Below are 27,087 nucleotides of genomic sequence, written 5' to 3' on the forward strand. Positions count from 1 at the left end.
ATATATATATATATAGTATATTAGTCATAAGGGCTGTCTGTATAAATATATTAAAAAATACTGAGATCCATCACAATCAAAATAAAGCTTTCTCTATTAGTACCTAGAAAGGGGGAAGTAAAGCAGGAAGATCCTTTCACTTAACATTCTAAGTTTTTGGGGAGAGGAGAAAGTAAAGCAGGACCCTAATATTAGACACTGTTAAATGCCCCCAAAAACTCAGAAAACCCCACAAACTCCAAGTAATTTATTTGTTTGTTATCTGCTGCAAAATTAAAAGTGTAGTTTTATAGTTTTGTAAAGAGAAGATTTCTCCAAAAAGATATCCTCTATAACATAGTTGAGCCATGTGCTGGACTTCCCATCATTGTAATGTGAAACAATGTACACAATGACAACTAGAGAATGTGAATCTGACCAGTGTGCTCATAGACTCTAACCTTTTAACATTATTTCAAAATAAAACATCACTTTTAATTATATCAGCAAAAAACAATGACACAGGAAGTAGAGTAAAAATCCATTTTACACATAAGAGAAAAAGTCATATTACTTCTCTTTTTACAGCGGATTCTTCTAAACACTAGGAAAAAAGCATCTGACAGCCAACAGGATGATAAAATAACAGATCGAGATGTAAACAGAGCACATTAGGAAATTCCCCTTTTCTTCAAAGCACCATGCAGCACAATAAACTGCAAATGTAACCCCACTGCTTTTATTATTGCAGATATCTCTTTAAATCAATATATTATGGCAAGGGCTATCAAGATCTTTAAGATGTTGTTTGAATAGCTGTCATATTTTTCCCCATGACCACCCCAGGCAATAATGCAGTTCTACTTTCTGGCCCTTGACAGATTACAGAATAGTTTATTGACTTGTACAAATTGAGCATTTACAGAATAAGACATGCTCCCAGGCGGTGTGCTGTACATTTTCTCTTCATTCTTTTTTCAACACATTTGATATAGAATGAGAATTCCAAGCCTACGGATAAGATCTTTCCCATGGCTTATTAGGCTTGATCCCTTTAGGCACAGGTGGAACAAGAAGCTGCCGCATTCGATTAAGAACTGAAAACAAAAAGGAACCAATTTCCTAACACTGTAAAGAAAGCAAAGTGTCAGAAAGATATATAGGCTCTGGAATATAGTTAACCAGATGGAACATTTAGCTTACTGTAGAAAGCAAAATGTCCAGAAATATCTCACTGCCAAGCTAAACAAATACATCATGGTGTGTAATGTGCATTGAAAATAAAGCTTGGTTACTGTACATAGACACTTCATGAATGTAAGTTCATGGCCTTTTTTGGTGTCAGTCAAGCCTATTTCCCATAAAAACCATTAAGTCAGTGGAGGAACATTCAATGCACAGAATGTATCAAAACTAGCAAGGCAAAAATATATATATATATATACATATATATACATATAAAGCAGCTAGTTACCAGTCCCTGCTTTACAAGTTGTAGCAAAGAAATGGACAACAGCTTAGGCAGACAAAGGATGTCCGAGCAGATGGTTACATGGTTAAGGTATTTCTAGCTGCTGGTAACCACTCATATTAGACATTCAATCTCAGTGGAAACTGGAAGTCTAGTAAGTGCTCTTATTGCAATTGTTTGTCTGTATAAAATAAATGCAAACAAGAAATAATCTATCTTGATAATGTAGACACAATTGGGCAAGAATATAGGTGTAACTGGTCAGAATTCAAATGAACAATAGATTCTAGTCTGCCCTTCCAACAAAGGCTTTTTTGGTCAGCTTCTCCCCTAAAAAAGGAGTACACATTTTTCATAGGCATTCCTGAATATAGTTGGAGAAAGTAATTGAAATTAAGTCATACTCATGCCAACGAAGACACAAACAATCTCATAAGGTTCTTTCAAACTGGCATATTTCTCTTTCTTTAATTGTTACCCAACCAGATTGAGTGATTGCCATCTAAAATCTATGGGAACCTTTGTAATATTTGATCTTTAAGGAAACGGGTATTACAGGTATTGGTTGGGTAACAAATAAACCCTCCAAAAACATGCAGTTAGGTTAATTGGCTCCCCCAAACTGACTTTAGAGTGTGTTAATGACATATGACATAGGATTGTGAGCCCCTTTGAAGGACAGCTATGTTGGTGCTATATAAATACTGCATAATAATAATAAGTAATAATGAAGGCTGATGTTGATGACCCCTCCTTTTAAGAATGCTAAAAAATGGCACTGAAATTTAACATTTTCAGAAGGCAGCTAACACTATTAGCCTCTGAATGTCATTCATAACAGATTCACTAAGAGCAATGCATTGTCAGCTTTAACCAATTCATGACTGAAAACCTGTCACTATATGCTGATAAACTGCGCATGCTAGTCACAGTATCGGATCTTAGTTCCCAGACAGTTCTTATTTTACACAGTAAGAGAGTGGACTATTATGTCAGAAGTTATTTTTTTTTTTTTACATGAAAATTATTTAAAGCCCACCAATATCTGTAGTAAGTTTCATTAAAACTGTGTGGAGCAGGCTAGCACAGCCAGTTGGGCTGTGTTATAAACTGCAAGGGGACCAACAGTCCCCTAGCTTTATAGGTAGCATGGCTGTGCGCTATTCTCCTATGCATAGAATGCTGGACTTTGATATTAATCACACAGAAAGCCAATCACACATACCCAGGCTTGGTATTTCCCATTATTTCTCCATACAACCAAACAAACAGGGAGGTGGGCCAACCAGTGAAGCAAAACAGACTTAATTAAGCAATTACCTGTAAAAATGTTACGTTTCTACACTGCTGACCTTGTACAGCTTTCTGTTACAAAAGACTGAGATTTAACTCCAAATCTAAGCAGATATAAAACAACATTCATGTAAATGCATAGCTTAAGTCAATGTTAATTGAGTTTTCAATTTTCTAAAATTCTGAACAGGGAATATTCCAAGAGATGACCGAAGGCGGATAACTTTATCATTGTTTCTGCTGTCTAATGCTGGCCACACATATGTATTTTGAATATGTATTAGGAGTCTTTGTGAGCCTTAGCTTCCCAAATGATTTGGTCTAAAAGAATATTTGAAAAATTAGGTGCTATGAGCAAAACAATTTGTTAAAAGGTTTAGATAAATAAGAACCAAGTGCAATATAGACAGAAACATCCACTTACCAGATCAATGGTTTTGGCTTTTTCCTTGGACTTGTCATCGCACCAGGTCTCACACCAAAGCCATTCTTGAGGTAGAGATTTAATGGACACTTGATGAATCATATTATTGGGTAAATCCTATGGGATAAATGATCAGAAATACATCTGCAATTGTATACATCTTTATTAGCTAGTAAGACATTAGCAAACACAGCAAGACATTAGAAATAGTAGGTCAAAAAGTCACCCTCTCCCAAAGTCATGCATATGGCATACCAGCCTTACTTTCTCCCAGGTAATCAATTCATACTTACACTGCCACATTTGACCTAAAAATCTAGGCTTCAATGACCGTGGCTAGTAGAAGCATGGGTGTTTCCTTCTGCCTAGAGTTTTGTTCAAACAGATGTGTTTGAATGAAGGATGGCCAAAGACAGTGTATTACAGCCATAGAACAATGTGCATGGAGATATTGAGCCAATATAATAACAAATACACAGATATTCTTGAGTGATAACAAGTGTTTATGATCGCCAGAGACACAATATGTTCCAATTCAGGACTGATAAGTGGAATCAATGCTCAAAATCAGCAACACACATATGTGTGTATTTAGAATTACACATATGGACAAAACATTTTTTAAATATTAGGGCAAAAGAATTAAGAAAAAAAAACCATAATACTTACTTTACAAATTAACCTACAACATATTCATTGGTAGACAAATACATATTCCCAGTAAATTAGTTTTAAAGATCACTGACCTCTGTAGCTGCAGAAACTGTGAAACAATGGACTGAGGTTTATGCCAGAAGCACCAAAGTTATTTTAATGAAGGGCCTCAATGAATACATAGATTATATCTAACATGAAACAGCTCAGCAAAGTTTTTAGTATTTTAGTAAGATAAGCAAGGGGTTATCCTCATGATTATCATTATAGCTGTTCTTTTAAAGAACCTATGTTTTTTTTCTTTTGAACCTAAATCATGTTAAACCGGGTAATCCAACTTTATTCCCATTATCCAAAGTAATTTCAGATGTACATTTTCTCCTTATTCTCAGAGCCAAGAAGAATATGAAAACATGCATCCCTGGCACCCTTTAGACATGCATGCTTTATTTCTATGTAATCAAGCAGCTGATCAGCCAAAAGAAAATGTATGCAGGTCTTATAAGATGAGGGCTGTGTAGTTTGATACCACAATTGGCTGTGGGAAGGAGGAGTTGATAATACCATGTGAGTAAATTACAGCATTATGTCCTAGAAGACGCAGCAGGTGAAAACTATGGCAGACAATTCAAGGATACGAAGGAAGCGTAGCCACTTAAGAACATGATGTGATAAAGCAATATTTGGAAGGTATTTTGCCACTGCACAGAACATTTATTACAAACAAAAACATGTTTCAGTTTTCAACTGGGTTCTCTTCTCTATTGTCTCTTGCAGTCATATATTTTGTGAGACATTGTCAGTTTTATTCATTGTGACATTTATGTTGTTCACTACCTCTGTATTATGCACTTACCGTATATGTATTTCTTACTTTGTCACAAGCAAAAATATTTTTTGTTGTGCTGTACAAAGAAAAACTCTAATAGACCAAAATGCCACTAAATGATTAGATAAAATATATTCACCTGATCCAGGTTAGACAAGCTATTTGGATCTTGGCTAAGAGCCTGATACTGCCCTCGTAGTCTGTCACCTGCAGCAATTTTCCTGAATTTTTTCAGGTCTACCACATACAGGGCACTGTAAGAGAGGGAGTGAAAGAGGCATGTGAATGTACATGTAAAATATATATACACCAGCTAAAAAAATAACTATAATGTTACTGTAAGTATGTTTACAAGAATAAAAACTGCCAATTATTATTTTTAAACATACATTTAAAAGAATCATAAAAAGGTTTAGGAAAAGTAAGAGTTTTTCTTTTGTTGGTGACCATGCAATCTGGAAAAGTACCATTAAGGTTGTTTTTAACAGACAACTGGCAATTTCTTGTTTGCATATTAACACAATTGCTATTTCTTGCTTGCATATTTGAAGTAATTCTTGTTTGTATTGTAGTAATAGCCGATTTGTTGCCCTTGTCTTGTAGTAATGACTACGTGTTTGTTTCTTCTGTATTGTTACAACTTGCGCCTTTTTCCTGATTGTGTTTCCTACATATTGCCATAATGGTGTGTGGATTTCCAAAAAGTTGTTACAAATGCTTTTAATTTACATGCACTATCACTGTTGGCTTGTTTGATATGGTTATGCCACCATAACTGTCTGCGTATTGTAATGATAACCTGTTCCCCGCTCCTTGCTCTCATATTGTAATATTTGCCCTTTTGTAAACCAAACATTTTAATCAATTCATTTGTTTGCCCTGCATTTTATTTATTGCTCTTTTATTTACCGTGCGTTGTCGCAACTGCCAATTTGTAGTTTGCATATTGTAACAATTAACCATATGTAGCCCATTTTATTGACAGACATGCCCTTGTTCGTATCTTTGTTTAGGGGACCACAATCCTATAACTGAATGTGTAGCCCTGCCACAAGAAATAAATATTCACATGCATTTGTCTGTGGATTGTTTTTAAACCCTTTAATTTGCCTTCTCCTGCATTTCATGGACTGGATGCTAAGTGTGGCTCAGGTGTGGGTGTCATACAGCTTTCATAGCAGTTTTAAAAAGTTTAAGATTAAGCAGATTCATTCTATTAGCATTACATGGCTAAAGTACAGACTAATACTTCGGACTATGACTATACTTTGGTAATTTTGCCAAAATCACACTGCTTACATTCCTATTCATTAGGTTAACATTGTTCGTCAATTCACTTGCTCTGCTAAGATTTAACAAAGGTGAAAAATAAAAAATAAAATAAAAAAATGAATAAAACTGATCAAAACAGCATTTAAATTGTATGTGTGTCTAGACCATGCACACTAAAGCATTTACATATTCTGAACAAGCAATAAAATTAATAATTCATCTCTGTAGCTATAGGTAATGTGAAAAAGTTCACAACAATCTTACTTTTGACTATGAGAATAGATATTGGCATCTTGCCCGCCTTCTTTTGCACAGTTTCTCAGGCTTCTCTTCTGTACTTTAAATGTATTTCTCTAATTTAACTACACACAGTCAGCTTCTCACCAAGTGCATTAGAAGCTGAAGCAAGGACCGCCAGCATCATCTAACCCCCTCCCCCTACCGACCTGAAATGTAAGGTGTCAGTTAGTGGATCTAGTACTTATATATAAGGAAATATTTGCAATAACCCTTTCCGTGTTTTAATATATTTAGTAAATCATTGTGAATTTAATACAATATCACACAGTAATGCATGGCAACATCTTGCTTTGTGCTCCTACCTGATGTGGTATTTCCTGTGGCCAAGATGTGATGCCCAATAACCAGATTTCCAAAACCGATAACCATCCATCTCTTTTCGACTGTCACAAAATGGGGTATAACCATAAGGTGCCCCACCAAGGTCTAGATCACGCAATTCTTTTAAATCCGTTCTTACAATCTAAACACAAAAAATATGATTTTCGTCAAATAATTTTCTCTGTGTTCTACACAACCCTGTCCGTGAATTTAATTATTTTGTTTTTTACCAATGCTTTGTTGTTTTTTTCTGTGTTTATTTGCAACAAAAAGGATCATTGATATAGCCATTTAAAATTAACTTTACTAGTGCCACTGTGGAACAACAGAGGGCCTGAATTATTAAAGCTCTCCAAGGCTGGAGAGGATTTATCAGCAAACCTGGAATGGATCTAGTCCAAGATTCAAAACATTTGCTAGCAAATGACTTTGAAGAAACGCATTCCAGGTTTGTTGGATCACCACATTCACTGATAAAAGTGTATCTTCTCCAGCCTTGGGGAACTTTAATAAATCAGGCCCAGTGTGTAACTTATTGAGCTGTTTCCACAGTATTGGTGGTTTGGCCAACAAAAGGGCCCCTTCTGGGATGTCTTTGTTTTATAATTGTACTGTGCATCCTATTTGTGTAGGTTTCATAATTCTCTGTGGGTGATTGTCTAAAGCAAAGTTTTGTCCTCAAATAAACAGAAGAATAAACATTTTTTTTACAATATTTGAAGTAAAGATAATTAACCATTGTTTTGTGCATTGGTCTTTCCCTTGTGCTATTTAGACATAGCTCATGCATTTAATTTTAACACCCTGAAATATTAAACAACTGGATGCTAAGAAGGAATAGAAAGTGATGGCAAATCACTCATGCTGGGGTGCAGTATGCAACTAAACAGTGTTTTCCCTTTGTAAAATGGGCAGGAGTAGAAACCACTGTATGTTATAGGAGTAAGAACCAGGCCATGTTACTATCCTCCTGGCTATAGTTATAATTGCTGCTCTGTTTTTTTTTACCATGCTTTTATAGGTTGACACAGAGGAGGGAATGAAATGTAAAAGTATTTACTATTTCTACATTTAGAAAACATTAATTATACAATTTTGGAGTAAGGTGAGCTTTAAAGACAAACAAATTTTGGTAAATATAAAATAATAATCTTTTCTGACTGATGCTTTTCCATTGTATATGAATTCATTTTGTATAGGCTCAAACACTGTCCACAGAACACAGCTCTAAAGTATCTATTGACATTACAAATATTCCTATCAATTGCCAAAACTGCTCCGCTAAGAACTGCACAGGTGATCTACAAAGACTGAATAGTTTGTAAAAGTGCCAACAGATAATGCACAAGTAGTAAACATACCTAATTGGAATGTTGTATCAAAATGGTACCTGCTCATTACCTCATTCTTATAATTAGTATAAAATGACTTACACATACAGTCTTCTGCTATGGAAAATACACAATTAAGAGATAGGAATAACCTGGCAGTTTTGACATCTTGTGTCTTAGGAAGAGCACAAAACTCTGGCTGCGTTACCAACTGCTAAACAATGTAGCAGACTGGCAGGTTGGAGACGATTAATGACTAGTGGCTGATTCAGCCTCTAGTATCCTTCCAGTGTTGAAAATGACATTTTGACGCACATCAACTCAGCCACCTGTGGTCCCAGAAAAGAAAGGATTAGTCATTTCAGTGTATGCGATCTTGTTTGCCCCTATTATGAATATCCCCATACGTTACCTATTGTTGAGATTGTAAATATGAATTACTGTTTAAAATATCAAGGCTGAAAGAACATTGAATTGTTAAAGAATTGCAGGGCAGAAATGGTTAAGGTAGCAGTTCCAAATAACACACAATTTAATGATGTGCTTGGATTCAAACTGTCAATATTCGGATTAAACATGTTTCGACTTCGGGGTCTAGCTTGGATTTGCAAGGGTCTGCGAAGCATTGGTTCTTGTGATTTTCTCATTAAATCACGCTCAGATTTCTTTCCTTAGGAGCTACAGGCAAGAGACAGATCATTTAAACACTGAACATCCTGAACTTATAAGAACAAAGAGGAGGAATGGAAACTACAAAAGTGAAAGCTTTTTGCATGGATATTCAGTATAGAACAGATAGAGAAGGTAATGAGCTTCTAAAATCCCTGCAGGACTGAAAAAATGTTCATATAATTACCTGGAGATGGATTCACAATCTCGGTCTGTTTGCAACTAAGCTTGAAATTTGAGTGGGGAATAAAATTGGTTTTCACACTAACTACTCTGGCCAAAGCCTGTTAGTTGCCATCCGATTCTGTTAGGAAGCCAAGCTTAATTTTGCACTCTGCATTTTACCTGGTCAGCGTCAACAAAGATGATTTTGTCGACGGCAAGTGGAAAAAGAACATCCAGGAACAGGATTTTATAGCCCCAAATTATTCGTTGTTTCTCAGTCTGCTGATGTAGCCATCGTGGCCATTTGTACTGTACTAATTCATACTGGAAGCCATACTCTTTTGCCAGGTGGGGGATAATTTCCTAGGGACACATGTTTAAAAAAAACAAAAAAAAACTTCTATATTAAAGCAGCTTTATCAAGCAAAAAAAACAGTGTGATCTTCAACATTTATTAATTTTGGGTCAGGATAATGTGGATCATACATGCATGGTCAACAAGAGGGCAACTGGAACTATTCCCTATACTTTTGGAGTTTAGTCCTGCAGGTAGAAGTGCTTTTGTTTGCCAAAGTGGTATCTCTTGCATATTTTCTCACTTTTTCTGCAGTTTTAAACCATGTTACTTTTCTTTTTGTTTAAAAGGACTAGCAATGATATGTTGTATTACATGATCATATTTTTCCCAAAGAGATATTGGTGAGAACAGTTTTGTACTTTCAGGAATTTGCAGGAGGGGTTTTTAAAACTGGCCTGTGCATAAAACAGTTCAAGCAACAAAATACCCACTGGCCTAGAGTAGTCCCCTTTATTCACACTGTATTGGTTCATTTCACATTTAACTAAAATCCCATATTTTTATATAAGCTATCTTTGAGTTTCTGCTTCATTGTATCATTTACAAAGCCAGTAATTTTGATTGACAGGCATGTGAAGATAAGTAAAAACAGATTGGAGAAACACTACTGCTAGAATACAACAAAATATCCATTAGCATATTTGCTACAACCATTTCAGAACTAAAATATTTTTTTGCAGTTCTCCCTTTCAATAAATTGTTAACTAAGCTTGTTTTTACAATATATTGGTTTTACTGCTATGTTCTAATTTTTATAGAAATGTTACAGCGACATGGTATTTAAAGGAAAAAATAATACCAAAGAATGAAACCTACAATTTAATAAATCTATCTACAATTAAACAACAGGAAAACACAGAATTCATATATGCTTAATAAGTAAAACAACATCAAGCTATGAGTTGTGCATTGTACCCAATATACATCTCCTGGCAGGACTATGGCTGAATTCAGAGCTAGCAGCCATAGACTAAATAGCTAGTGGCCTTAAGGTCCCCTTAACCCTTGCCATCGCAAGTAGCAAGCACTTACCAACTGATTAAATAAGAGCTCTTCTTGCTGGGTTAACAAGGGTTGGGGGGGTGGGGGTTGGAGGTGCAGTGTACCCCAGCTAGCTAGACTGTAACTGCTCCCGGTAAAATAAGCCTTAAAGGTCTGACCGGTTCAGCTCATACATAGCCAGCCTTAATTTCCAATTTACTTTTGTAATTGCTTGTATTTTTTTGCTATTCTATAAATAAATATCGGAAACATAAAAATACTGGAAGATAGGTTAACATGAAACACAATGTAGTTTATTTATTGTAATAGGGATTCCGAAAAGTAATAAGTTATTACCGTAAACCGCGGGGAAAGGTAATTTTTCAAAAACCAGAACTTTATGGGTGTTTTTGTATGTCGAAGAACAGAAAGCATCATTATTCTAGAAAGAATAAAAAGATTTCATTACACTTTATTTTTACAACACTTTATAATAATGTTCTTGAAAGGAACACCTTTATTAAAAATGTTTAAGTATTTACTAGCAAGCCTTTGAATTCCTGTACATTAAAGAAAACCTGTCATAAAACTAGACATTTCAAACTTAGCTCATGATGTTCAAATATAAAAACCTATGTTACCTTTAAAAAAAAAAAAACTGATAGTATAACTAGAGATATAGCCAGCTATATGTGTATGAAAACCTCAGCATTTCCTGTAAACGTCAGGTTTAGACAAGACTCTTACCATCTCCACAACTTTCTTTTTGTTCATTAAGACTATCCATCACATTAACACCAGTTCAGCAAAAGGAATGGGGACAAGCTCAACTTTGAACTCAAATTCCACTGGGTCTTTGTGGACAGCGTTAATGTTTAACCACCTGGGCGTTTCAATTATGTCTGCATTTCTGTACCGAAAGCGGTACAGTTTCATGAAATTTTTTTTTTTAAATTGTAGACCTGTAACTTACAGAAATATGTCCGAACAAGGGTCTAGTAGATATCCTGAATATAATTTAATGTACAGCGCTGCGTAATATGTTGGCGCTATATAAATCCTGTTTAATAATAATAATAAATACATTGGTGTCCTAATGTATGCCTCTGACCTCCTGGCAAGAAACCTGTAGTAGCAGCTATTGTCTAAAGATGGAAGGCAGGTTTGTGCTATTACAAGAAGTAAAAGCCACAAACAAATAGGTAGCACTGATAATAGACACAAAAACTGGCAACTAGAGCAACTGCTTAACAATAGTATAGAACTGTTCTGACCTTCAAGGGTTCACAAAACAGCAGCTTCTGTTCTTTTACTGCAGACAATTACAGCCTAAACAAGATTAGAGCACAAATATGAATGCCTCTAAAATCCTACAATACTAGGTGATGCAGCAGGATTTTATCACTGTCAAAGATTTCACAGCATCAATATTTATGCCTGTTCACTTGAAAATATTGGGCACGTAACAAGGTAAAATTTAACTACAACTATCTGAAGGAGAAAAGATTGAAATATAACTTAATCATCTTTTGATTAAATGTCTGCATGATGTATTCTGGCATACCCAATAATATTGTCATTTTACAACACAAGCTCAGCTTATGAATTCATCATTTTAAACCACAAAAGGCTGAGTGACCTTGAAACACAAGGCACTCAAGCATATATCCTCATTTCCCTACCTAAACATGTTAGATAATAAATAATGCTTATAACTCAAAGCAACAGTGGGAACTGCTTACAATGGACATTTTTCCATTGCCTTCATTTCACCAGAAAGTAGTGGTTTTGTATCTCACTGGTAAAAGTGACTATGGTACTGCATGGCTGTAATTCAAATTAAAAAAACAACATTTTGATTTATTATATATCGCTATTACCCTTCATAAAACCTTATAGAACCAATCCAGAATACAAATAATTCTGCTAGGAGTGGTTATAGATTAGAAGTTATTGTTCACTACTATAAAAAAAAAATAGGATCCTTTTTAAAGGAGTACTCTCTAGTTTATTTCAATTTCATTTAAAGTGCTTTGCCAACAAGGGCAATATTGTAACATTTACCAGGGTAGCCTTTTGAATCTAAATTTACTTACATTTGTGACTAGGGCTATATATACACGTCATAGCTCATATTGGGCGAAAATCTTGTGTGTAAAGAGGCCATCCGACGATATATGGATCTGTCTTGATGGATTCATGAACAACAGACAATGAATGACCGCAATAGAAGTGAAGAGAGGTGAGCGCAGTGGGGTGCTATTTGTTCATTCTACCACCTCTCCTCTTCATAGAGCTTAACGGTGCTGTACTTACGGCAGAACAGCGCTCGTTCGTTCACCCTTCAGTTGTTTGTCGCTGAAAACGATCATGAAAGATCGTTTAAATGGCAATAATTGAGCCTGTGTACAAAGCCTAAATGAAGACAGGCATAGACTGTGGATAAGCTAAAATGGAATGTGTGAAATAGTTATTTATTTTGATTATTGACCTAATATTTCTATACTATATAATGTATTCATCAGTATACACTGGGGGTTCTTATTAACAGTGCATTTTTAAAATACTTTTTCTTCTTGCAACCCTGGTTCTCAAAAATGGTTATGTTGAAGTAATTATTTTATTTTCATTGAAATGAGTGAAGTAACTCCAAAAACCTGCAAATATAATATATACATACATAATAGATGTCCAAATATATTAATACTAATTATACTTGTATTTTACACTTTTTTTAATCAATGTCCTTTTTTTGCACATCTTTCAATTTCTTAATGAAAAATGTATAAACTGTAATGCTGAGGAGCCAAAATATTCATGCAGTAACAATAATAATTTGATATTATCATCTGTTTCTGATGTCTCTATTAACACATAGCAGAGAATGAAATTAAATAAAAATAAATTATAAAGCAATATCCCACAGAAGTGTACAAAGACAGCCAAAACAAGAATATTTTCAATACAAAAATATCTATTTAGCATATTTAAAAATTTTGCTTGCAAAAAAAATCTAAAATCTAAATAATACAGATGTCAGCTCAGAGAAACTGCTATGCTACAATAAGTATTTAGGGCTAGACACTTGTAATATCTTGTGCGAAATAAATAAGTGTATTTAATAACAAAATGCCTCATTGCTCCATTATTATACAAGAAATATGGGATGATATATGATTGCTACCCACTCTTTCATTTTGCTACTCTAGTGTTAAAAGCCTAAGATGTGTTTACAAAGATCCTGGTCTATCTGTGAAGTTTTTCTCTGAAGGGAAAATATCAAAGTGTAAAGGTTTATCTGTTTTATACTTTTTTTTAATTATTTGCGAAACAATTGTTTCCCAAATAATATTCATTGCAAGATTTCATAATAAATTTGTTTACATGGCAAACTAATAAGTCATTGATGTTTCTCTTTATCACAGTGCCCCTCTTCCTGGGAAGTCTCTTTGTACTAAAAAAGAGATTAAAGGTCATTAAAATAATCATAGCAAGAGACAAATTTATATGTTTCTGACATCCATCTGGAAGCCATACCTACCTGCAGTTGACTGTAGGCTTGAGCTTGGAGATATAATAAGTTCAGGGTAAATGTGTTATATAAGTTTAAGAGAACCTATTAAGTACACCTGTTCATACTTAATACATAAGGCATGCAGACACAAGGTTGGGCCAAGAGGTTCAGTTCATTTTTAAAGCAGAACTAGTGTTCCACTTTTAATAAAGCACAATCAGGCAGGTCATGCAAGTCATGCAGAAAGGGACAGGTGATGTCTCTTCTTCATTTATTCATTTTACCTGCCTAATAGCTTCAGGAAACTGTCAAAAAAGCTGAGTTGTGCGCATCCAAGATACCCAGCAATCCCGGCTTCCCTTGCACATGCAGGGAATGAATGAACTCCCCCAATAAAGATGGCCAAGGTCATCTTCAGGAAGAGAAAAAAGAAAAAGATGGGAGTGCCCCATAACAAAACAGGGACAAGAGAGTATAGCGGCTTTAGTTCTGCTTTACCAAAAGATAACAATGGACTGTGACTTAAACATGAGCAGAATGGGTAGACTATCAAGATGACAAATTATCCACTGTTCCCCTGCCTCTGAGTACAGAAATGGTGTGGGATAAAGCAACTCTGAATGGGCAAGGTATTTAACATGGAGAAAAGAGCTGTTGCTTGGGAAAATCATGACTCCTTTGTCTGCTGAGGACCAGAAAAAATTTGAACTTTAATGGTTTAGAATGTATAGCAGTCATTTGTCCCTCATCAGCCAACTAAGTAGGAGATTTTTAGCAGAAAAAAAAAACACAAAGCAAATCACTGTGAGTAAAAAATTATTCTGGAAATCATTTAAAGTATTTCAATGTCTGACAATCAACCTGCTGAGCTATTACATCACAATGGTACCAAATGTTTACATTGGGCTACATAAAAGAAAATATTTTTTTGCACATCGTTCAACCACCCACATAGTACTTATTTCATACTCTCATACTCATGTGTCATGTGGAAATCTGTTAATTTAAGATCTCAGAATATGTTTAGAGGAGGAAATATCAATAGCCGATTAAAAGACAATGCTCCATCCATCACCATTGCATACATTTAGTGTAGATCAAATGTCTATAAATGTAAAATCTAAATACATTAGTAAATATGTACTTCTACGTGTTACTTTTTAAGATTTACAAAGATAACTTGCAAATGTTAAAAATGCATTACTTTAAATAGGTTAGCTTTGTAAAGAATAATTTCTTCCTCACCTGAGAAAGCGTTCATAGAGATGCCCTGATGCAACTGAGAAGATATTCAAAACATCAGATTTCTTTTCTTTTATTTCTGTATTTACTGCTCCTGTAAAGCTGAACAATAAAAAATGCAGATAAAGAATATTCCGAGTGACACATTTAAAAAATTTGTCTGAGAAATGGCCAAGAAAAATGGGGAAAATGGTGATTTGCATGGTGTGATGTTTTATGACAGAACCTGAAGCAGAGAATTTACACATTTGACTCAAGTCAGACTTCCCACTTTGTAGATCACTCTAGAACATAAAACCACATGCTGTGAGCCACAAAATATGCTGTTATAACATATGCTAAGACTGTGTTGAGACTAAAAAAGTAAAGCAGCAGCAAATAGTTGTAAACTTAGCATAGCAGATACCAGTGTATAGGTGTATTTGTAGCTTCTTTAAACTTGGACCAGGCAGAAATGTCTTACTATGTTTGCATCTGCTCCCTATTTTTTTTTCCTCAGAGGTACTGTCCCTTAACTCGGTGCTACAGCTCCCACTGTACCTCCGGGCCACTCTGCCACATCTTTTTTCTCCTGGCCATTCATAAAATACACAGCTCTATGCTTCTTATGTGAATTGCCAGGAGGAGATGGAGGCAAAGCATGATCACAGTGCTCGGTGCACGAGAGCTGCAGTGCTAGTTCAGAAGTACAGTGACCGCTATACTGATCTAGAGGATGGAACAAGGAGATCTGCAGTATTTGGAAAAAACAAGTTAAGATACAGTGCTTCTGAAGAAAAGGAGGGGGGAGGGGGATAGGCAGGTGAAAACGGGTACATATTTTCACAGTTCAGTTTTAAGTAAAGTGCATCTAAATTCAAACAACTAAAACTGAATTCCAGATAGGTACGGCCTATATTAGTTCAGTTCTGTTTGCACAGATTGTACTATTCATGTAGGTACCTGGATTTCACTTGGTACCAACCTTTATCAGCTAGGACTGTCCTTAAGAGGGCTGTACTATGTGGATCTCAAAAATGGATTTCAATATCCTTTGGCAAAATATCTCCCATATATATATTAATTTATATATAATAATATATAATTTGGTCTATTTTGTTTATATTTTTTGCATTAGTGTTAAATATGTTACTGTGATTATCAAAAACCTATTTTCATTTTTTTTAATTAAATGATTTGAAAAATTTGACAAGGGTAAAGGTATTTACACGCATCAAGATAATGCAAACTATATTTGAGTGTGTGTGTACCATTATTCTTGTTCAGACAATATGTTTTCCATACTAAATGTAACGTGCCTCAATAATATACAGTACAAAATGAGTAGATGTCATCATGGTTAGCTCTTCAGGAGACTACTTGGCCTAAAGCTGGAATCCACAGACGATGGACGACAAATGACCCTAATGGAAGTGAAGGGGTAGAGAGCACAGCGGGGTGCCGCTCCATCGTTCTCACCCCTCCTCTCCATAGAGCAGAACGGTACTGTATGTACAGCACTCGTTCATGCAACGTGTTGTCATTGGAAAGGAACGTGAAAGATCCTTTCCAACGACAATGATTGCACATGTGTATAAGCCTAAGATATACTATTTGCTTTTTAAAATTTTGCATTATATATATATATATATATATATATATATATATGTATATATCTCTATAGTAACAGCCGGCCAAATAAATCACAGGGTTTCATCCAGGATATACGCAGAGTATTTTTCTGTTTAGTCAGTTTTCCTTTTAACCTGAAGGTGGGGGAGTTACAGAGGCCTGGGTATAATCAGGTGTAACTGTCTCACCTGAAATGCATCCTGGAAATTAGGCTGGGGATATAAACTCCCAGCCCGCTTATTCCTGTGGCTCTGTCTTGGCGGCGGTCCAAGGTAAACTGGGAACTGGGAGTAAAGACACAGACCATTGCAAAAGATATATGGTTAGGGCCTTAAGAGTCCTGAACAACACTAGGTTGGGCTGGACTGCTAGTTAAGGGAACTAACAGTGAGTTAGTGGCCAAGTGGCCAGGCCTTCTTTATTTTGTTTGTTTTATTTTGCCTGTTTTGTGCGTAAATAGTGAAGTGAAATAAACCCTTGGTGCGCTTAAAACCTGCTGGCCTTGTTTTCTGCTTTGAAACACCCCCCCCTATGGGCGATCTCACAATATATAAATATTTAGACATAAAACAATTGCTAATATACATAAACAAACAGATATAATCAATTTTTTAACATATTATCAACATAGAAACCACTTTTATCTCTGTTTTTGACAAGCTTATGAAAAACATGGTTTGTCATTAAGGGCAGAGTTCAACATCATTGAAAATGTACTGTTTGCTGGAAACCGGCTTTAGTCGGTTATCTATTGCAGCTATTAAATTAGTACACACAAGTGCATATACACAGCACATAATTCTCTACAATTTTATTTTGTATACTGAACACAGGGGTGCGTTACAGAATTGAGGCTGCAGTGTCAGGATTAACAAAATGCAGCCTACATTTTGTATAAACATGGTTTGCAGGGTGTAAAATCAGCCATTCAGCAAATTTCAGTGCAAGTAGTCAGGGAATACTTGGCAAGTATTAAAAATGTGGTGCTTTGTTTTAAAGAATATATGTGTACAGGTCTTACTATTTCCTTTATGTTTGGGTCTAAAACAGAGTCAAACTCAGTCATCTAAATTCCTTGTAACTAAATGAATGTAGAATCTGTAGTGAAGCTTGACTAGTGCCATTAGCCTAAAGCAGGCAGTCATTGTAACAGCTAAAAAATAAAGGGTCAGTTCAGTAACTTTAGTTATGACAAGTTGGTCATGGAGTTTGGCGTGTTACCACTTTGTACTTTATCTTGCCAAATGCCACTAAAGTGTGATCTAATTTACATTCCTATGAACGGTGTTCTACAGAATAAAATAAAAGGGAAATGAGAGAGTTTGTATTCTCTTAATATTTCACAGAATGCACAAAAAACATCATTTTAACTAGAACAGTTTTGTCCATCTAAATTCTTTCTTTTCAGACATAAAGAATAATAACTTAATATATTATCGCCCTCACCCTTAATATTCTGACTCCTCTCAGTTGCAGATATAATCTCAATGGACACTTTATTAGGTTCACTTTGATAACACCGAGTTGGACCCTCTTTTGCCTTTAAAACTGACATAATTCTCAGTGGCACAGATTCAACAAGGTTCTGTGAACATTACTGTTGGATTTTTCTCAATATTAACATGATAGGATCACGAAATTGCTGCAGGTTCGTAAGCTGCATATCCATGATAAAAAAACTAAGGTGCCTGTTCTTAGATGAAAGGTGTAGCATCCAAAGAGGTTCCCTGCCTGCTAGCCCTTCTTCAATGTTTGATATCTTGTACATTCAGATTTGCTCTTCTGCATAGCTTGCTTGTAACGAGTGATTATTTGAGTTACTGTTGTCTTTTTAGCTGCTTAAACTTCTGGCCTCTGTCATCAACATTGTATTTTCACACAGAGAACTGCTGCTAACTGCATATTTTCCTTTTTTGGACCATTCTCTGTAAATCCTTAAAATTTAGAAGATCATCTTGCCAATGTCTACAAATAGAAAGCATTGAGTGGCTGCCATGTGATTGGCTGATTAGATATCTGTGTTAACAAACAGTTGAACAACAAAGGGACCCAAAATGTCAATGCAGCTAGCAACCACACACTGCTTAGTCTTTGAATGGTCTGCTCTCCACTTCCAAGATTTCCATCACAAAAATCTTGTTACATTCTGTTGTCTCAATTGAAAATCTAACCAATGCACACAGACAGAAAAAACTATTAAAAAAATAAAAAATAAAAAATAAAAACCACAACAAAGCTTTAACCCTTACCTACTCTATCCAAACCTACATGAATCCAGCACAAATTTTCTCCTTATATTTATATAGGAGAAACGGTCTTAATCTACCTGTTTCAGCCTGGAAAGTAATCCCTAAATCTTTGCCTGTTTCAATAGGTTATTTGATACAATTCTGCCAATGATGTAACAGTTTTTACACAGCCTATGCTTCGAGCCCCAGTGATCCATGAGCAAGATCCAAGTCTGGGCCCCTAAGCTCTGGCCATCCTTGCCAGCTTGTTCTTCAAACCTGACAACATATCTCACCCTATATCACCAGCACATACTACATGCTGAGACTTTCTAGTTTCAATGAAGGTAAAAATATAAAATCATATCCCTTTACTTCTCTAGTTGTGTGTGCAAGCCTTATTTTCTCTTCTGGTTTTTGTAATTCTTAAGAAGGGTCCTTGTAATACACCATTCTAAAGAGATTCAAGCTAGGCCCTGGTGTAAAAGCTTTTCCTTTTCAGTATGCCATTTTCATAAATGGTCCAGGGGCATATAATGTCTGGTGGTAAGCCACCACTGAGATGTGATGCTTTAAAGAATTTATAGTTTGTAAAATAGATAGAAAAACTTTTTAGCCATGGAAAATTTCATTTATTTTTAGAAGGTGTAATGTTTCAACCACCACAGCATGAACTTTATTACAATGATCTATTAAAACTGCAATTAGATAATACATTTTAAATGGCGGGCTTTATTAAGGTAATAGTATACATAATACCAGTAACAGCATTTAACGAGAAGATTTACAATGTTTTATCAAAGTAGAAATCACTCCTAAGCATCCCCAAACAACATATTTCTTGAGGTAATGAAAGGGAAATAATAATCAAATTCTTGTTACTATGGTCCATTAGCAGCTTTATATGTGGATATATTTAATTACATTGGATGCACAATGGAAATAACCACAAAATCTAATTAAAATGTTATGCTGCATTTAATGTTCTATTTTATGTGCAATCATCTGATTTATAGTCTTTCAATTATACCCAATTTTATAAGTACAAGTTTGATGCAGTAACATGGCGTAGGAAAGTTTTTTGTTTAAATGAAAGTATAAATATGAAAATTACATAATATATAAAAGATTTTACATTACCAGGAAATATCTATAAGTTCTAAATTAACAGTCTCCTACCAGCCAAAAATATATGAAGTCTGGTTAATTTATTAGGGCAGTCACAGATCACTAAAGAAATCTTGTTAAAATGAAATGTCTCAGAAGGCACTATCTCCACTGCTGGCACTACGATGGACTTCTGCGAAGGCAGACAATCCTCCATTGGATGGCCATTGCTGATGTGGTAACTCACTACCATGTGTTGTGATGAGTCACATGTCCGTTGTAGATCTGACTCTGTCGGAAAAAGTATTCTAATTTTCCACAAGGAGCAAGGGTCCAAATCTGCAACTGCTGCCAGGGACAAACTTTTCTGCTCAGACTATGGCTGGTTTTTGACAAACATTTTGTATTTGATACAACTAAAATATATTTAGCTATTTCTAAAACTAAAGGTTTGACTGGACTTTACAACACCATATAGAGCTTGATGAACACTGTGTGTTTTAACGGTATAGGACACTTGGAATTATTCATAAAAGCAGTCACTCTGCAATCTGCAATCTCTCGATTCAAGCCTTACTGAAAAAGTCTACAAACCATTCTAACAAGGACACTTTTGTATAGTAACTAGAAATCAGTTAAAGCAATAAGGAGAGTATTTTTAGATGTATATACCTCATTATTGAATTCCACAGACCTGTCTTCTCCTCAGGCTCGCTGCTCAGGAGATCTGCATGTATCTGGTCAGGTTTCTTTTGCACCTGCAGTGAAAAAAAACCCATCATATTCTGACAACATCTTACAATTAAAGTGTGCAAGCTTAGAAAATATATTCTGGGACTACGGCTAACCTTTAAAAAACACGTCCCTGTTTTTGTGCTCTTTATTTTATGGTCATCTATTGCTATTAAAACATTCTGAACATTTCTAAACTAATCCTGTTGCTAGATTTCTCATGTTTTATGATAAGGTGCTGATGATGTTCCTAAAGTACAGTGCAGCTAAAATATGTCTCAACAATAGTACCATTGTATTATTAGCACTTTATATCATTTCTCTCATTACAACTGCAAAATCAGAAATTGTATTTATTAAACCTATATTCGGGGGGGGGCAAATTAACCTTTTAGTGTGCTTCTCTGCTCATTACAAGTTTTAAGAGCTTGTTTTTCCAGAGAACAAATTAGAACATATGCCTACCCTATTCCTTGCTGTATATTAGTATCAAGAATTAGGGTTGACACGACAGATACCCCCACCAACAGCAAAAAAGATAGATATGATATTAGCTTGGAATCAAATACCCAATAAAAAGAATATTCTAACAGCATACTTCTATAATCTATGCAGGATGTTTTGCCTAAAACGGAATTATAACAGGTAACCACATTTACCCACAGTGAATAATTCTGGCATTTAGGAATAAAACAAGATACTCACGTGAACTTTAATAATTTTACTGTTGAAATGACTTAGCACTACAATTACAGTTTCTTGATCTGATGGAGAATCAGTGCCAATATGGCTAAAAAACAAACCGAAATACAAATTATACAATGCAGGAAAAAGCCACAACAGTACTAAAGGGTAAGGACCATTTGTATTAAAGGACAAAGAGTGCTTTGTAGGTCTATCAAGATAAGATAACAACCAATAATCCCTTAAATTGGGTCCAGAAATGCATATTAATCTTTGGATTCTTAGGATATCAAATTGCTTTTTAATAAGAAAATTTCTCCTTTTTTGAATAACTTGTCCATTAGCACGCATCAGTGTATGCAGCCCCTAATAAATCTGAATCAGATGGCTACCTCATGAACATTAAAAATAAGAGATTACATATACAGAATCAAAACTTGTAAAACGTTAAAAGGTTACATTACTAACAAGTAATTTTTCTATTAGATGTATAAACAACTAAAAGACTAAACTTTTGTAATTTTACTGTCCTAACATAAAAGGTCTCTAAAATAAATGAAAACATATATATTTTCAGCTGAGGTAATAAAAAGTACTATAACTATTAACAAGAAAGTAACCTTGGGCGTGGTCACGCTATGGAGGCTTGAGCAAGTCATCTCCCGGAGCTCCGTGCAGCCAGCAGCATTCTGCCGTCTAGTAACCCCGCTACAGCCAGTTTTTTCCTCCCGCCTGCACATGTCTAACAAGCGGAAGATGCCCGCTCCTCTAAAACCCAGGAAAAACAGACTCTGCAGAGATTTCTTGAGCCTGCTGCTGAATCCCGAGGCAGCTTCTGGATCCACGTGCACACGTGGGAGCTGCAAATGAAGAAGGCTCACCTGGCAAAGCGGGGATCTCTCCCGGCCACAGCTGCAGCCCGGATCAGTGTCCTCTTACTCCTTTGCTCCTACCTCCTCCTCATATATCGGCCACAGGATCCCAAGTAAGTGCTCACTCTTCTCAGTACCTGGCACAGGCTGAGCCAGCTTCCCTCCAGAGAAGATCTAGCTGGGGTGGTCAATGCATTGGCTGCACGCACTGAGAATTCTCGTGCGAGATAGAGGGACTGCGGCAGCAACTTTCCACGGTAAATACCCGGTGGCAGTTCTAGAAACTACCTCATCCAATGTGGAAACCCGTGTTATGGGATTAGAATCCTCCACTGCTACTATGAAATCACAGCTCACTTTTTTATATCTGTGCACTGAAGACAGTGAAAATGGGAATTGCATGAATAACATCAGGATTCAGGGTATTTCAGAGGCTGCTGCCAACTCTGATCTGGGGGCAACTGATACAGCTATTCTTAATGTTTTTTTGAATTGCTCACCTACATCTACTCTTGAGCTGGACAGAGTACACTGAGTGAATGGGCCATGCAGTGCTAATTCATCCTTACCAAGGGATGTACTATGTCGAGTTCATTTCTATATTATAAAAGAGGAAATAATGCGCCAAGCATGGCGTTATGGTCCTATGGACTTTGATAGAGCACTGTACAACTTTTGCCGGATTTATCCAGCCATACTCCGAGGATGCGTCGAGTAGTGCGACCCCTGCTGGATACCATTCGTTCTGCTCAAGCCTCCTTGTACAGGTGGAGTTACCCATTTTACCTACTGATCACCAGGAATGGTTCTACTTTTGTTATAGATAGACACTCTCAACTTCCCAGGTTGTTTGAATTTTTGCAAGTGGATCCGGTTGACATCCCTGATTGGTTGGAGATGCTGTTGGATATCCCACCTTCATTTCCAAGGGACACACGACCCCGGAGCAATTTTCAGGTCCGTCAATCCGGTCACACTGGTCCACTGCTCCGCCCACATTCAGGTCCTAATGAAGATTGATGGCCACTGTTGATTTTCAGTCATACCTCTTTTCCTCTTTTTTACTTTTTCTTTTTTGTTAGATTTACCTACCTCTTTCTCTGTGGACATCTGTGTGACAGAATATTTCTCCATCAACTAAACAGATTTTCTATGGATACATGTAGTTTGCTGACCATTCATGTGAGATACTTTGTCCTCATTTGTTAGTTCATGTTACTTCCTCTCATCAAGCTAGTGTTTTATTCATGGCTGTTTTTGCACTAGTTTGGAAAGCCAAACTCTCACGTTCTGCCTGGGCCCTCTAGTTAATAGGGGCTTGAGACCAACTGATGAGTTTCTGCTTCCCATGAAGTTTGTTATGTTGTTATGCACTTTATGCGTGGGATTTGCTATCTGCGCAATATAGATAACAATACTGATGCAGGTTCACATATTAGTTGATATATATTGCTGCTGTTGGCGAGCATTAGCTCTTTCCTGTGGAGTACCACTTCCCCATTTAGGTTTGCTCCTCCTTCTTGGAAGGATTTGATCACCTGGAGCATTTAAGATTTGTATTTTGGTGGTGCCTCCGTGAGTTATATTCAGTTTAGTGTTCTTTGGGACATCACCTTCCTACTACCCTCCCCTCATGTTTTTGCTGTTGTTTTTCCCTCCCCATGGCATTTCAAATGACCTCTCTCAAAGTCTAAATTGGCATTTTAAGCATTCTATTGTGTTACGTGAATTGCATAGATGTAAATGTCATGTGGTATTTTTGCAAGAAACCCACTTTCAATATGGGCAGATTCAGAGACGGTTACTGTAACGGACTGTTACTTTTGCAAGACATATCATAGTACCTCTGCAGATTCCAAAACAAAAGGTGAGCGTTTTGCTCCATAAATCTATCAGCTGGGCCCTTATGGCTTGTCGCTTGAAACCAGAGGGCAGATATGTTATGATCAAAGGAATGGTTGACTTGAAGACCTTCACTTTTGTGAATGTCTATTTCCCTAACTCAGGTCACCTTTTTGGAAACCCTTTTAGCCATGATAGCAGAAGTTAGTGAAGGCACATTGATTGTAGGGGGCGATTTTTTTTCTGGCTCTCAATCTATCCATGGATGTGACTAGGGGTACATCAGCTATGTCTGATGCGGCCTTACAGAAGATTAAACGCCTTTTCCATACCTTTGAGTTAGTGGATGTTTGGCGTATCCTCCCCCCAACAGAGAACGATTTTACCTTCTATTCTTCCATGCACAAATCTTTTTCTAAAACTGACTTCCTTCTTATTGACCATTTCTCCACACCCAGAATCACATAAGCCGAAATAGGTGTAATATCTATTTCTGACCATGCAGCGGTCGTTATCCTTTTGAACCTCACCTAATGTACCCCCAGTGTATTCCAGGAGATTGAATGACTCATTGTTAGAGTCCCCAGAGGTACACACGACAAATGAAACTGAACTTAAAGCTTATTTTGAATTGAATGGGCCCTCACTGGGTAATCCACTGTCTCTCTGGCAAGCTCACAAATGCTATATTCGTGGTGTCCTCATCCAGCAAGGCAATAAATGTATGATGGAGAGACAGGGAGGGGACATTGAATCAGTTAGTGGCAGACTTACACAAATTGGAGGTTACTCACAAAAAACAGTACACTGTTGAGATTGAACAACAAATTATAGCCACCAGGGAACGTATCAGAGAACTACTTTGTTTCAAAACAAAATTCATGTTTACTAAGTGCAAGGGTTATTACTATGAATACTCTCAATAAATTTGGCAGAGCGCTTGCACAGGCTCACACGGAAAAAAAGGGCGAGAACGTATATCCCCAGTGTGATTGTCCTCTGTCGGTGGGTTGGTTCACTCCTCCCCAGACATTGCAGAGACCTTCAGGGCATTTTATGACAAGCTGTATAATTTAGATGCCAATTGATTAGGATGCATGGACCATGTCAAGGCATATTCAATTAGAGAATATCTTTGTTCTTCAGTTCTACCCCCCTTTTCAGTGGAATCTTTGGGGGCCCCAATCACAGTTGAGGAGTTAGCCTTAGCTATTTCCAATGCTGCCAAGGGAAAAGCACCTGGACCTGATGGTCTTACGCTCCGATACTATAAGCAAAACCTATCTGTTCTTTTCTCCGGCCTATTTGTCTGCGTTCAACATGCTGATGGAAGGGTTATTATTGCACAGAGATACGTTAGCGGCCTCAAACCTGACAAGGACCCCAACGCCCTGCTCCAGCTATAGGCTGATCTCCTTGTTAAACTGTGACCTCAAACTGTTTAGTAGCATACTAGCCAGACGCCTTACCCCACTGATTCAATCTATAAATCACTCGGACCAGAGAGGTTTCCTGCCTGGTCAAGACGCTAGGGACAATACGATCAGGACGTTGAATCTGATCAATTATGTGCGTTCCCATGGGATTCAGGAGATGTTACTAGCAGCGCATGCCGAAAGGGCTTTTGACCGCGTGGATTAGGATTTTTTGAAATTTACACTGGCCCATCTTGGTCTACCTCCAAACTGGATTGAACTTGTACTCCACTCCAACAGCTCAGATTAACATGAATGGTTTGTTGTCTAAGCCCTTCTCTATCAGCAATGGCACATGTCAGAGTTGTCCCTTATCCCCCCCCTATTTATTCTAATTTTGGAATCTTTTCTAAGGCATATAAGGAACAACCCTGATATTCGAGGTTTCTGTGTACGAAAGCAGGAACATAAGGTAGCCGCCTATGCGTATTATCTACTTTTCTTTGTCTCTGCGCCTAGATCTTCACTGCCGAATTTGCTAGCGGAAATTAACAAATACTCCAAGCTCTCCAAATATAAGATCAATCTCCAAAAATCTGAGGCGCTTTCCATTTCACTTTCAGAGCAGCTGGTGCGGGAGCTTTCTCTGTTTTTTCCCTTCAAATGGGCAAAGTCCGCTAGCCTGTATTTGGGGACCAAAATTTCTAGGGACCTGTCCTTGCTACTCAACGTCGATTTCCTCCCCCTTCTGACTGTAGTAAGGAAAGATTTACAATGTTGGAGACAAAGCACATTCTCCTGGTTTGGCGGTTGTAATATTTTAAGGATGAATGTAATGCCACGTGTGCTTTTTTTACTCCAAGCTCTCCCAGTCCATGTGCCCCAACAGATATTGTACAAATTTAGACAGGAGTTCCTCCGCTTTGCTTAAGGAGGGGGGTGGCCCGTGCCTTCGGAAATAGATTTTGCACTTACCGAAATTTAGGGGGGCATTGCTTTCCCAGACCCTCTGATATATCAGAAGTCTAAGCACTTTGGGAGATTATTTGATTGGTGTAGGAATGGTGCTCAAAAACCGTGGGTTACTCTGTTTGGACTCCACCTGGTGCACTCTTACTCTTAAACTTCCTCTGATAAGGACTACTTTGAGTATTGTGCAGAAACACTTTAAGATAATTAGGTCAGATATGTACCCTGCTCCTCTATTCTGGGACATCCCGAATTCCAGCCTGGCCTCTCGGATCCTAGGTTCAGTGCTTGGTGTGAACTGGGGGTTTTTACAGGGGGTTTTCTCATTTCCTTCAGGGCTCGGAGTGGGTGGCTGTTACTGATCTTCAGGTTGAACATTGTCTCCCAGAGTTGGAAGTCTGGTGCTGCATACAATTGCGTCACTTTTTGCACTCTCTTGCCCCACCGGCTCAATATGTGCATCCCCTCTCACAGTTGGAATCAGTATGTGGTGGCGCTAACCCCATGCGAGGGACACTCTCGCTAGCATACCAGCTACTTCTGGCAGAACTTGCCCCCTCATCCTTACCTTATCTGGATAAGTGGGAAAGAGATCTGCATAATACCCTTTCCCCTGAGCAACGAGAACGACTGTTATATACGGGTCACAAGGGTGCACTCAGAAGTGTGTATCAGGAACTGAACTATAAACTGCTCTCCCGTGGGTACTGACAATTCTGTATCCAGGTGGTGATGATCGCTGCTGGCATTGTAAAAAGGAAGCGGGCAGTCTGTTTCACAGATTTTAGGGTTTGTACTTTATTGGCTCATCCATGATAAGCCTG

At 37.0% G+C, this 27,087-nt stretch overlaps 1 protein-coding gene across 1 annotated transcript in view; it reads right to left on the bottom strand.

The window, feature by feature from the left end:
- The window catches only part of UGGT2 (UDP-glucose glycoprotein glucosyltransferase 2), a 149,773-nt gene that overhangs the window by 6,628 nt on the left and 116,058 nt on the right, over positions 1-27,087 (bottom strand). The window contains exons 30-37 of the mRNA XM_072400833.1: positions 21,187-21,271; positions 20,422-20,507; positions 14,807-14,905; positions 10,405-10,489; positions 8,889-9,071; positions 6,525-6,685; positions 4,790-4,904; positions 3,168-3,284 (exon numbers count right to left, since the gene is read on the bottom strand). Of these exons, the coding sequence (XP_072256934.1) occupies positions 3,168-3,284; positions 4,790-4,904; positions 6,525-6,685; positions 8,889-9,071; positions 10,405-10,489; positions 14,807-14,905; positions 20,422-20,507; positions 21,187-21,271 (931 nt within the window). The remainder of the gene's footprint in view (positions 1-3,167; positions 3,285-4,789; positions 4,905-6,524; positions 6,686-8,888; positions 9,072-10,404; positions 10,490-14,806; positions 14,906-20,421; positions 20,508-21,186; positions 21,272-27,087) is intronic.

Source organism: Pyxicephalus adspersus, chromosome 1, assembly GCF_032062135.1.
Source record: "Pyxicephalus adspersus chromosome 1, UCB_Pads_2.0, whole genome shotgun sequence".
NCBI lineage: Eukaryota > Metazoa > Chordata > Amphibia > Anura > Pyxicephalidae > Pyxicephalus > Pyxicephalus adspersus.